General features: G+C 39.5%; 1 protein-coding gene across 3 annotated transcripts in view; it reads left to right on the forward strand.

Moving 5' to 3' along the window:
• Positions 1-13,937, forward strand: part of LOC124718831 (guanine deaminase) — a 142,181-nt gene that overhangs the window by 58,698 nt on the left and 69,546 nt on the right. For all 3 annotated transcript variants that reach the window (XM_047244453.1, XM_047244452.1, XM_047244454.1), the window contains exon 2: positions 2,415-2,519. In XM_047244453.1, coding sequence (XP_047100409.1) covers positions 2,415-2,519 — 105 coding nt within the window. The remainder of the gene's footprint in view (positions 1-2,414; positions 2,520-13,937) is intronic.

The following is a 13,937-nucleotide window of genomic DNA, read 5'->3' on the forward strand; positions in this document are numbered from 1 at the left end:
AGCCTCTTCATTACTGCATGTCTGCTGTAACCTACAGCCATTTCATCTTGCTTACTGTGGTAGTATTGATCTTGTCATGCGATTTTTACCCATATTGTTCTCTCCAGTACTATATTGATTATTTCATGATGCCTCAGGAAGTGCCCTACCTACGGGTCCCGTTTATTAGTCAAATTTTGCCATAGATTTCTTTTTTTTCTCTAGTTCGTTTCACTAGTTATCGTATCTACCCATACAATCTACAGCTAGGGTTGCCAAATTTTCTAAGGGAAAACAAGGGATATTCTGAACTGTATATGCTTTAGGATGTAGCATTACACTATTGACGTTTTCTATAGTATTTAAATTTTTAGCTTTGATGAGTCCAGTAGAATATATGCTTGTAAAACGAATTTAATGTTGGCAATGATGTTAATGCACTGCATAGTTGGTTCACTATTGCTTCAGAACAAAGCTGTGATGCCAAAGAACAGTTCTATCTGTCCCTCAGAAAATTTGTATAATCAATGTACCATCCAGTATCCGTGATATCAATTTGCTGTAGAATCTTAGAACATATTCTGAGCTCAAACATAGTGACATGTCTTGAACAGAATGACTTTCACAGCGCCAACCACCACGGATTTCGAAAACATTGATCGTGTGAGACCCAACCCGCACTTTTCTCATGTGAAGTACCGAAAGCTTCAGATTGAGGCAATCGGGTAGATGCCGTATTTCTCGATTTCCAAAAAGCGTTTGACTCAATACCACACCTTTGCTTGTTGTCAAAAGTTTGATCATTTGGGGTATTAAGTGAAATTTGTGATTGGTTTGAGGACTTTATGGTAAGGAGGATGCAGCATGTTATCTTAGATGGAGAGTCATCATCGGATGTTGAAGTAATTTTGGATGTACCGCAGGGAAGTGTGTTGGGACCCTTTCTGTTCGTTCTGTATATTAATGACTTGCAGACAATATTAATTGTAAAATCAGGCTTTTTGCAAATGATGCAGTTATCTATAATGAAGCATTCTTTTTTAAATTCTTTTACAAATTTCAGTTCTCACATAAGTATGCAATATTTCCAATCAATTTACTAATTGTTTTCCATTTATGAAATTTAATGAAACATTGAAATATCTGAAATTTGTGTATTATTAAGGTTTGTTAAATGTTGTCACAGATTCAAAAAGTGTGTGTCACATATAATCATTCATGCTCTGTTTTGTATCGTTTACTTTAATTTTAGATGACAAATCATGGATTTACATCAATTAAAACAAGGAAATACATACAACTTGCATATTATTATTATTATTATTATTATTATTATTATTATTATTATTATAAGTGTTAGTTCCACTAAGTTTCATATTTCAGTTCAGAATGAAACAGACTACTCAAAATACTAACCAAAAGCATTTCTTGTCTACTCAAAATGATTTACCATTACCAACACACTGATATGACAAGTTATAAGATCAAAATATACTAGAGTATCAAGTTCTTCATTAAAGATATAGATTGTGTAATAGAATAATAGAAATGTCAGGCAGCTACATTTCAGGGTGTAACATAGTCACTGGAAAATATTAAGTGGCAGACACATGAAGAAAGGTACCACACATACCAATAGAACTTGGTTAGAAAATTTCCTGAACTGTATTGCAGTACAGAGTGAATATTCCTCAGCCTCTTCATATAAAGCCAGTAGAGATCATGTAGATAAAATCAATTAATCAACAGTCACAAAGACGTGTGTGACTGATTATTCTCCCAACACTCCAGCTGAGAATGGAATGGAGAGAAATCTTACTGTGTGGTTCATACACACTTCACAATAATTCACAGTACGGATGTAGATGGGTTGTGAAGTAAGAAAAGTTTGGGGTTTACATCTTGTTAATTATGTGGTCATTATTCACAACCTAGATCAGACAGAAGGGGCTAGGAAATTAGCAGTAGCTTTTTCGAGGAACTGTCCTGTCATTTACTGTACGGGACTGGACAAAATAGGTTGCGAGGCTATACAGCAAGTACCTGTGCTCAGTCTAAAGTTGCATGCCGAGAAGTAATATATGGTAAGAGGAGTTGTAGTTAACTACTTTCTTTGAAAAGTAACCGTGTAATCTAGTAAATATTAACATACCAATAGCAGATAAGCAGCAGATATATAACTGAGGAGGCAGCAGCTATTTTTGAGTGTAGAAGTTTTCTTCATAATTTACTTCATTAATTTTAGGTGTTATACGCACGAATAACAGTAAGCAGCTCACTGGTAATTACGGTATCTGTGTTAAGTTCCCCTGATTTGCTCATCTTTTGTAAATGTGTCCCTCGACCAGTACCACATCCCCGAAAGTTCTCCCATCTACGGGACACGATGAATGAATAAATGAAAAGAGTCTCACAAAATTTTTCTGTCTGTGCAGGATTTACCATCTACATTTGCGATAGTGGGCACTATAGTCCATTCAACAGAACTGAGCACTATAACTGTTATAGAGAATGGTGTGTTGCACGTTGCAGATGGAAAGGTGAGTTCGCCACTGTTTACATTATTTTATTCTGCTACTGCATAAAGCACTGACAGCTGTGCACCTCTTTTCATAATTGTTGTACTGACTTGAAGGTTGTTGGTTTTGGATTGTAGCTTATATGTTAATAGAATATTTATTTGTGTGAGCTTTCCTTTAAGCTCAGTTTACACATATTGGAATGCCTCCTCACTGTTCTTCACAAATTTCTGTTTTTAATATTGTAGTGGTGTGGCCTGTGTGTAATGTTAAGTATCTGCTGCTGTGCATTACTCAAAAATCTGGAGTTGTGGACTCAGAGCTGAACAACATTTGAGACATTCCAGTGAGAGTCCGGCCGAGATTTACACTCCCGGAGTGCACTCGCACTCCACAAGAGCGGCCGTGTCTGCTCGGCACAGGTGTGTGAGTGAGATGGGTGTTTGCTGAAGGCTGCACACATGGGAAACTTAAAAACACTATTTTGCAACACTACTTCTAAGAGGCTGAATATTTCAGCATACTTTCAGATGTAGGATTTTATAAAGTGTGTTTATTTGCAACTTTTAGTTTTTCTGCCAAAGCAGTAACTTTTATTACTTGATTAAATAAATACATTAGATAGTGCTAACAACTGTAAAATTTTTACAGACATTTAACATAAGCTTGTGATGATTTTGTATGTATTGCTTTTAGAATATGTTTTATATCTGAAATTATAGTTCGTGATGCAGTCAAATACACGTAGCTACACAGCTAAAATTTGTTAAACCGAAACGTCAGTGGGATTTTGTCACTTTCATAACAGTATAAAATAACATTTACACATGTGTTGAACCAAACACTGAAATAACTGTAGCTGCATGCCTGTGCAGTTGCTTTTTACAAAAGGCTCGTAAATTCCTGGATTGGACACACAGGTCATTGAGCTCGGTGCTGCCCTGTGTATCTAACAGCTGAAGTTGGAAGTAATGTGGTACATTTGCAGCCAAAAGCGAGAATAGTCTGACACATAAATCAAAATCCGCTTTTAGTCATGCAGTGTTTTGGAATCTCTTTGAGTACTCTTAATGAAACATTTCAGTTACTGAAAAAGTCACAACTGGTCCACAAATAACTACCTCGTCTTACAGGAATTGTTCCTTGTTGTGAATTCGATGCTGATTTTTCGGTAGGATTACTTTACTTTACTTCACTTTTTTTATAGCATGTCTCCCAAATCTGTTACCAAATTATTATCCTCTTGCACTAAGACACTTAATGAATTCAAATAATTGATAATGTCAATCTTAAAACATTTTTTTAGCGTTATACTAACTGTTACCTCAGTTTTTACCAAGTGGCTGCCTTCAATTCAGCCGGAATGAACTTTCACGTGCCAGTAGGCAAGTGCATTATACGACGGATATTGCCGGTTTTGTAATTATGTACCAATAAGTACTTTTCCAGCTCGTAATAAATAGTGTGACGGTATATTGATCACTTTGCGCGGCCTTTAATCAGTACGAAAAGTAAGGTAATTCCTATTTGGGATTGAACGATGTAGCTTCTTCACTTTTCCTTTTACGGACCGAGCGAGGTGGCGCAGCGGTCGGCACACTGGACTCACATTCGGGAGGACGACGGTTCAATCCCGCGTCCGGCCATCCCGATTTAGGTTTTCCGTGATTTCCCTAAATCGCTCCAGGCAAATGTTGGGTTGGTTCCTTTGAAAGGGCACGGCCGACTTCCTTCCCCGGCCTTCCCTAATCTGATGAGACCGATGACCTCGCAGTATGGTCTCTTCCCACAAACAACCCCGACCCCGCAACCCCTTTTACGGACAAGTATGTAAATGCCGTAGTATTCCAAACGCAGAAATTCTCTCTCATTTAATGCAAATAGTACTGTCAGCAAAATGTTTGGCATCTGACAAGTAGACTGCTTTACTCTATCGGTGTCCAGCTGTGGACTTAATTTTCCTCTTCCTCCTCGCCCCTCGGCCCCACTCACTGCAGTAGGCAGGAGCACTCGGGCTTGTGAAGCACCGTCTGGCCGGGCCTGTTCCAGTGATTCACTTGCAGTGCGTCTTTTTCACATCCTTCCATTCCAGGTTGAGTAGCTTACCGATTTTTGTGACAAGGTGAGGAAGGCAACAAGTTCCTTAACACCACCATCACTTTCACCTTTCCGTTACATTTTGCTTGTTAATGCACTTACCTGCTGCAGAGCAGATAATGTAAAAGGCACTGTTTCATTGCGTACTTCATTGAGTGCTCTTCTCTGCTGGCTACATAAATGATACTAATGATTTGTAAAACACATTTTTAAAGTGTGGCATATTTTGACATAATGGAAGTTTGAATAATTTTGATTTCCTAAACAGTTTCCATTTCATCATTCTGCAATTCTTATACTCTCTAAAGAAACAATTTATATATCATCTGTAATTCCCACCTGCTCTGCCCTAGCTGTAGGAGATATGCACGATACCACTTATAAACATCTATTTTGAGGTGATAATGAGATAATAAATCACTGAAGTGACAAAAGTCATGTCAGACCTTCTTTTGCAACTCGAGGTGGCACGGACTCGACAAGTCATTTGAAGTCCCTTGCACAAATATTGAGCCGTGCTCCTTTATAACTGCCCATAATTGTGACAATGTTGCTGGTGCAGGATTTTGTGCACAAACTGACCTCTCTCGATTATGTCCCTTAATGGGTAGACGAGATTTGTGTCGGGTGATCTGGATGGCAAAATCGATTGCTTTTACTGTACACAATGTTCTTAAAACCAGTTGCAAACGATTGCCGTCTGGTAGCACGGTGCATTGTGTGTGTGTGTGTGTGTGTGTGTGTGTGTGTGTGAGAGAGAGAGAGAGAGAGAGAGAGAGAGAGAGAGAGAAATATCGACTTCACCTCTCCCTTAAAACCCACATCCTTTCGTCTTTCCCTCTCCTTCCCTCCTTCCTGATGAAGCAACCGTGGGAACCGTGGGTTTTGCGTGTGTGTGTGTGTGTGTGTGTGTGTGTGTGTGTGTGTGTGTGTGTGTGAGAGAGAGAGAGAGAGAGGGAAAGACGAAAGGATGTGAAGTCGATCAATGGTTGCAAATGGTCTATTCCAGTCAGTGGCCAGCTCAACTGGACCAGAGGACCCAGTCGATTTCGTGTAAATGCGGCCCACCACTACGGAGCCGCCGACAGCTCGCACGGTGCCTCGTCGATAACATGTGTCTGTGGCTTCGTGGGGTCTGCACCACCCACGAACCCTACTGTCGGCTCTTACTGACTGAAATTGGGACTCGTCTGACCGGGCCACAGTTTTTGAGGTGTCACCAGTCCGATTGGTACCGTCAAAAGCACAGGAGAGGTGCTGCGGACGATGTCGTGTTGTTAGCAGGGGCACTCTCGTTTGTCGTCTGCCCCCGTAGCCCGTTAACGCCAAATTTCAGTGCACTGTCCTAACGGATACATTCGTCGTACGCCCCACAATGATTCCTGCATTTATTTCATGCAGTGTTGCTTACCTGTAGGCACTGACATAAATGCCGCTGCTATCAGCCGTAAATGAAGTTGGTCGGCCACTACGTTGTCCCTGGTTGGAGATTGCGCCTGAAATTTGGTATTCTTGGCACTCTATTAACACTGCGGATCTCAGAATATTGAATTTTGTAACGATTTCCAAAATAGAATGTCCCGTGCATCTAGCTTCGACTACCATTCTGCTTTCAAAGTCTGTTAGTTCCCATCGTGCAGCCGTAATTACATCATAAATCCTTTCACACGAGTACACGTGACAGCTCTGCCAATGCCTTGTGTAAGTGATACCACCGCCAGCTGTATATGTGGACATTGCTATCCTGTAACACTTGTCACCACAGTGTATGAAGGTATTTGTATTTGTGAAGCCACAGTTTTTGTGCTCTTTAATGAAAGAGATTCTGCATGTGTGAACTCAGGAAAAAATGTTACTCTAGTATCATCTTTGAGTTAGAGGAGTTTTCCAGTCTAGTAAAGACACTTCTTTGCTGCATCAGAATGTCATATCAACCAATTCCTTCTTTTAAGCATATTGTGCCATAATTATTTTTTTTTTTCCCCTCCCGTTTGATCCAGTACTCTTCATTAGTCACTCAATCTACCCATCTAATCTTAAGCATTCTTCTGTAACACCACATTCATATCATGTATGAACTGTTCAGTCTCCACATATCATTTTTAGACATAGCTACACTCCAGACAAATACCTACAGAGACAATGTCCAGACATTCAGATTTATATTTGATGTTAACAGATTTCTCTTCTTCAGAAGCAGTTTTCTTGCTGTCGCCAGGGTGCATTTTATATTCTCTCTTCTTTGGTCTCTTTTGCTGCTCGCAAAGCAAAACTCATCTACTAGTTTTACTGTCACATTTCTGAATCTATTTCTGTTAGTATCACCTAATTTAATTTGGCTAAAACCATTACCCTTGCTTTACTTTTGTCGATGTTCATCTCGTAATTAATTTTTGAGACAGTATCCATTCCGTTCAATTACTCTTCAGAGCCCTTTGCCATCTCTGACAAACTTACTGTTTCATCAACAAATCTGAATATTTTTGTTTCTTCTCCCTGAATTTTAAGTCTCTTTCCAAATATCTGCCTGGTTTCCTTTACTGGTTGCTCAGTGTGTGAACTGGATAACATGAGAGAGGCTACAACACAGTTATCATTGTAAAAGACCCTTTTTTGCGTGCCAGCTTTGGTCTCTCGTCAGCTGACGCCGGTTTCAAATTGTCAAACAATAATAGGGCCCAGTTATGGTTCCGCCTTTTCCCGAGTAATCTGTGCTGATTATTCCTTGGAGATCCCAAGAAGCAGTGGCCATCACCTTATCAGCTCACAAAATAGCCTTTGCCTTCTTCGGTGCACTTTCATCAGCCTTTGTCCGTTGTTTTGACTGCTGTTTTGACTACTGTGTGTAATCAAAGTTTCATCAGTGCTCACAAATCAGTGCAAAAAGTCTTGTGGATTGCAGTTAAACATCGCCAGACATGATGTTGAAATGTTGAGTGGGACACGCTTTTCGTCGACTACGAGCAATCGTGGCACCCACCTCGCACGCAGCTGCTTCGTGGCTGATAATCTGTGCAGGGATGTATTGTACACTCGCTCAGTTGAGATGCCTCACACACATTTTTATTCGGCAGTCTCGGATTACCATATTACCAGTGGTTTCCTTTATGGTCACCTCAGCCGGATGACCGGAATGCGCTTCGGCTTCCGTGCTTGTCCGAGCACTTTTAAATTTGTTAATCCAAAAGTAAGTGGTCTTCAATGATGGTACAGTGTCTGCATAAACTTCATCAAATTCTGTTTTGATTTATGTGAAAATCCCCGTGAAAATGTTTGATAACATCACGAAACTCAGTTTCCTCCATTTTCAATCACAGTCTTCACACTGACCAATTCGGATGGCTGTTAACAATTAACTGCGTGTTGTACATTGTTGAAATTCATTATACGGTCCTTTGAATAATTGAGCTTACCGACGGAGAAGACACAACAAAAATGTTCTAAAACTTCCTGGCAGATTAAAACTGTGTGCCGGACCGAGACTCAACTCGTCGGCAACTGCTCTACTGACTGAGCTACCCGAGCACAACTTACGACCCATCCCCAAAGCTTCACTTCTGCCAGTACCTCGCCTCCTACCTCCCAAACTTCAGAGAAGCTCTCCTGCAAAACTTGCAAGACTAGCAGCAAGACTAGCACAGTTGGAAGAAAGGATATTGTGGAGACGTGGCCTAGCTGAGTGTGTGGGATGTTTGCAGAATGAAATTTTCTCTCTGCAGTGGAGGGTGTGCCGATATGAGGATGGGTCGTGAGTGCTACAATTTGTCCAGCCAGCACAGTGACTACGTACAGTGGTAGCGATGAGCCAGTGAGCACAATGATGCGTACGGAGTGAAAAAGATTGGGGTTCAGTGATTGAGTAGCTCCTCGTAAGCCACACATTTCTGTAGTCGGAACTTGTAGTGTGTAAGGAGCAATTCTGCTGGACAGTGGATGACTGGAAACGAGTGATTTGTAGTGATCGGTCACTCTATACTCTATGGCAATCCAGTGGAGTGGTTCGGATTTGGTGAATGCCTGTGTATATGCTAGCTGCCTTTGTGTGTAATGCCAGCAGTGGAATACGGAGGAAGTGGCATAATGGTACGGGGGTGTTTTTTGTGGTAAGAATGTGGCCCCCATATTATATTTGAGAAGATGCTAAATGAAGGAGGGTGCAAACACATTTCACAGGAACGAGTTCCGAACATAGTAGAAAAACAGTTTGGAGATGGTGATTGTTCGCATCAGTGTGACAGTGTGCCGTGTCACGAGCCGATATCTGTGAGCCAACGGTTCATAGACAACAGTAGTCCTGGGATGTACTGGCCTAACAGAGTCCCGATCTGAACACGGTGGAACACCTGTGAGACAAGTGAGAACAATGACTTCGTTCCAGACCTCTTAATCAAACATCACTACCTTCTCTGCTGTCAGCTATTTGGGAAGAATCGGTTGCCATTCCTCCGCAGACGTTAAGAAACCTCATTGAAAGTGTCTGCAGCAGAGTTCAAGTTGTGACAAAGGCAAAGGATGGACACGATCCGTATTAATGTCCATTAATACCAGTGTAATAAGTCACAGTTGCAAAATACTACCACGAATTCTTTACGGAAGGACAGAAAAACTAGCAGAAGCCAACCTCGGGGAAGATCAGTTTGGGTTACGGAGAAATGTAAGAACTTGTAAGGTGATTCTAACTCTACGACTTAGGTTAGAAAATATGTTAAAGAAAGGTAAACCTACATTTATAGCGTTTATAGACCTAGAGAAAGCTTTTGACAATGTTGTCTGAAATTCTCTAGGTAGCAGGGAGCAGAAGGCTATTTACGACTAGTACCGAAACCAGGTGGCAATTATAAGAGTCGAGGAGCACGAAAGGGAAGCAGTGGTTGACAGTGGAGTAAGACACAGTTGTAGCCTATCCCAATGTTATTCAATCTAGTGTCACAATTCAAAAATACTCCTTTTTTTATTCAACATTTTCCATTTATTTATCCCTTCATCTATGCATATATTGAAGAATGTCATATAAATGAAGCATCCTTGTCTTATCCCTTTGTTTGTGTCCATTGGCTTTGTGATTATATTTGTTGGCTGTCTATAGATTCTTAATTGCATTTACGAGATGAGACAGGTAAGTTGCTAAGCCTTTGTATTTCGTAGAATTTCTCTGGCGGCATTATAAAATGCATTTTCAAACTTGATAAAAGCGAGATGGCTTTCTCTATTGAATTCTTGTCTCTCTTCTATAACTTCTCGTGTAAAAACTTAGTCAATAATTGATCGTCCCTTTTTTAAAGCCTGATTGTTCTATAGAAGTTAGTTTTTCCACGATATTTTTTAGTTTTGTATCTAGGATTTTGTGTAAATCTAGGAGGCTTATACCTCTATAGATATTAATTTGGCTTCTAGACACTATTTTGATGCCTTCTTATTTCTCCGACATTGATTAAAGATGTGAAGAAGCCTTAGTTATAGGAATAAACTTCCATATATCCGCAGTTCCATATTAATACCATCTGTACTAGTGGTTTTCCTATTCCTTGTAGCTTTTAGAACTCCCATCAGTTCTCACGTATCAGTATCATTCAGGCCTTTTGTGACATTTAATTCAGTTAATGTCTGAAATACAGTATCATTGTACCATAACTTTCTTATAACAAGCTGTCTGTTCCTTCTTTGTTAAGTTACTGACAAGTATACATTCCTTTTTGAGCAGTGAGTGTTTTCACTGTTTTATGAGTGATCATTTGTTTTCCGTCTAAATCGTGCTCTCTATCCCTAATTAATCATTTATACGATTCTGCGTGTGCTTTTAGAATTGCACGATTTGCATTATTTATTTCCTCTGCAGGGGGCTCCCTTCTTAGGACTATGTGGGTGGCAACCACACGGGCCCTTAGCTGACTCTGGCATTGCTTCCACTTACTTGTTTCAGACTTCTGCTTTCTTCTTTCCTGTCGGCCTCTCTTGGTCGACTCTTGCTGCTTTGACCCTGATGGTATTAGGTTGCGAGGTCCAAGGGTGTCTTTCATTTTCATTTTCTTTTCTAACACGAGAAGACCAACCTTACCGAGTGCCAACGGCCAGTATGGGTGGATGAGCGGTAAGGAAGGGGCACCCCCTTGTCCCAGGGATGAGAATTTGTCCCCAAAAGGCGGAGGAACCATTAATGTGGTCAACGACAGAAGGATGCAGAAGGCAACGGGAAACCACTGAATTAACGATCCCATACAGGATTCCCAAGTAGAAATATGGCTACGTCCAGTTCAAAATTTTCCGGAGTTTCAATTCCCCATTCAGAGCTCCAGGGGGGAATGTCTTGGGCAAGGCTGTAAGGAGTAAGGAATAAAAGAACAGATGAGAATTGGAATACGGAATGTCAGAACCCTATTAAAAGCTGGGAAACTAGAAGAGGTTAAGATGCTGATGGAAAAGTCACAGCTGGACATATTAGGAATCTGTGAAACTAGGTGGGGCAGTAACAGTGATTTTAGGTCAGGGGATTTCAGGATCATTCACAGTGGTAGTGCTCAAACAGGAAGAAATACTATCGCTATGATTTTGAGAGGAAAATGGAAGAACAACATGTTGAACACATGCCACTGCAGTGATAGGATAATGATGATTAAAATTAAAGGACAACCCACGGATTTGTGTATAATTGCAGTTTACTTACCAACAACAAAGGAAGTAGAAGTAGTATATGAGCAAATTGATGACTTAATGAAACTAGTTAAAGAAAAGGACAATCTTGTCATAATTGGTGATTTCAATGCATCAATTGGTGAAGATAACAAAGGATTATGGAATGGCAAGTTCAGGGCAGGAGAAATGAATACTAGAGGAGAAAGTTTGCTAGATTTCTGTGAGCAGCATGATATGATAGTCACCAACACATGTTTTGAAATGCCCAAGAGAAGAAGATATACATGAAAAAGTCCAGCAGATGGCAAAAGGTATCAGATAGAAGAAATTTATGAATCAAATAAAGTCTAGCCACTCATACCCTGGATATGATATAGCCAGTGACCATGTTCTAGTGATAGCAGACTATAGTAGCAGATTTAAGAAATATATAAGAGAATTAACCAACACAGATGGTTTGTAGAAAACCTTAAGGAAAAGCAAGTAGCTGCGGACATGAAAGAATTGACCGATAACCTGATAGGTAACAGGGAAGGATGGGAAGGATTCAAAGAGACTGTAGAAGTAGCTGCTAAAGAAGTAGAAGGATTAAGGAAACCATGGATGACCAAGGAAATACTAGACCTTATTGAAGAACAAAATAGGCTGAGGAAAAAAGATTTCGATAAGGACAAAAGAGTAAAAAATGCAATTACACAGAAATGTAGATTTGAAAAAGAAAAGTGGATGTACAACAAACATAAGGAAATTCAACAAGATCTAAGTAGAGGTCAAATTGATAGAGCCTACTCTAAAATTAAATCAATGCAGATAAAGCCAAGAACAAAAACAAATATGGTCACGAATAAAAACATTGACCTACTTTTCGAATTAGAGGATGTATGTGAAAGATGGAAAGAGTATATTGAGGAACTATATGTAGGAGAAGATATTGCTAATGAGGGGGAAATTCTGGAAGAAGAGAGCAGTGTGGATATCATCATGATAGGGCCACCTGTATCTAAAGAGGAATTCAACAGTGCCTTGAATGACCTAAGTAATGGCAAAGTGTCAGGCACAGATAACATCCCAGCAGAAATACTAAAGGAAATTGGAGAATCAACAAAAGAGTACTTATATAAACTTATTAAAGAGTACTATGAAGATGAAAAAGAACCGCCCACAGATTTGCTTAACAGCAAAACAGTAATAATCCCAAAACAAGGAAATGCTCTGGACTGTGAGAACTATAGAACTATCTCCTTACCATCCCACACTTCCAAAATAATGTTAAACATAACAAAAGACCGAATAAAAAAGAAAATTGAGTCAAACCTAGGAGAAGACCAATTTGGTTTCAGATCCGGAAAAGGAACTAGAGAGGCAATACTAGCTCTGAGGATGGTATTAGAAAGATGAATTGGAGTTAATAGAAAAACCTACTTGACCTTTATAGATTTACAAAAAGCATTTGACATGTTTAATTGGAAATTGTTATTCCGAACAATGGAGGAAATAAATCTTGATTGCAGGGACAGAAGATTAATCTGGAATCTGTATAAAAGGCAGGAAGCAGAGACAGAAGTGAATGGTGTGAAGAAGAAAGCAAAAGTAAGGAGGGGAGTAAGACAAGGATGCCCATTATCACCATATTTGTTCAACTTATTTATTGAAAAATTGAAAAGAATAACCAAAGGAATTAAAATTAACGGGGAATGAATACACTGTATCCATTTTGCAGATGATATAGTAGTACTTGCTGACTCAGTAAAGGAAATGGAGTTTATGTTGCTAAAATTTGCCAAAATCCTAAGAGAATTTAATTCAAAAATAAATAAGAAGAAAACAAAAACTATGGTAGTAGGGAAGACAAAAGAAAATGGTAAAGTTAATATTAAACTAGAAGATGATGTTCCAGAGCAGGTTGAGAACTTCTGTTTTTGGGGAGCACAATCACTGACGACAATAAATGTATCACAGGTATAAAGAGAAGAATAGCCTTGGCAAAGCAAGCTTTCAAAAATAAAAGGAATTTACTAACAGACAATCATATAAACCTAGAAAGCAGGAAAAAGTTTGCCAAAACTTTTGTCTGGAGTGTCTTAACATACGGGTGTGAAGCGTGGACTGTGGAAAAGGCAGAGAAAAAGAGACTGGAAGCAGTGGAGATGTGGGTACAGAGAAGAATGACGAAAACAAGCTGGGTAGATAGAAAAAGTAACGAACAGGTCTTAAGAGAAGTGAATGAGAACAGAACACTGCTAAATTATATATGAAGAAGAAAATCAAAAATGATAGGGCACATAATGAGACATAACCAGTTCCTAAAGAATGTATTTGAAGGAAAGGTTTTAGGGGAAAAAAAAAACAAGAGGCAGGCCAAGAGCAACTATTTTAATAACATCAAAGAAGACATGGCAATAAAATTGTATGAAGAATTGAAGAGGATGACAATAGAGAGAGGGACGTAGCTAAATCGACAAGGCATGCCTTTAGTTTATGATGATGATGTATTCATTATAGTTTTCATTTTGAATTCCATTGCAATCAATTAAGTACTGGGTGGTCGTAATTAAACTGATGGTGTTCAGAGTGCTGCAGTGTGGGGTGTTTTCATCACGAGATGCCAAAATGTCCTACGTATTTCCATTAATCAGTGCACTCAAAGAGTATGCCGGAAAAAAATATTATTTTGACTTTCTGCGACCGGGTGAAAATGGGGCACTCCGAGCA

The sequence above is a fragment of the Schistocerca piceifrons genome, chromosome 10, assembly GCF_021461385.2.
Source record: "Schistocerca piceifrons isolate TAMUIC-IGC-003096 chromosome 10, iqSchPice1.1, whole genome shotgun sequence".
Taxonomy (NCBI): Eukaryota; Metazoa; Arthropoda; class Insecta; order Orthoptera; family Acrididae; genus Schistocerca; species Schistocerca piceifrons.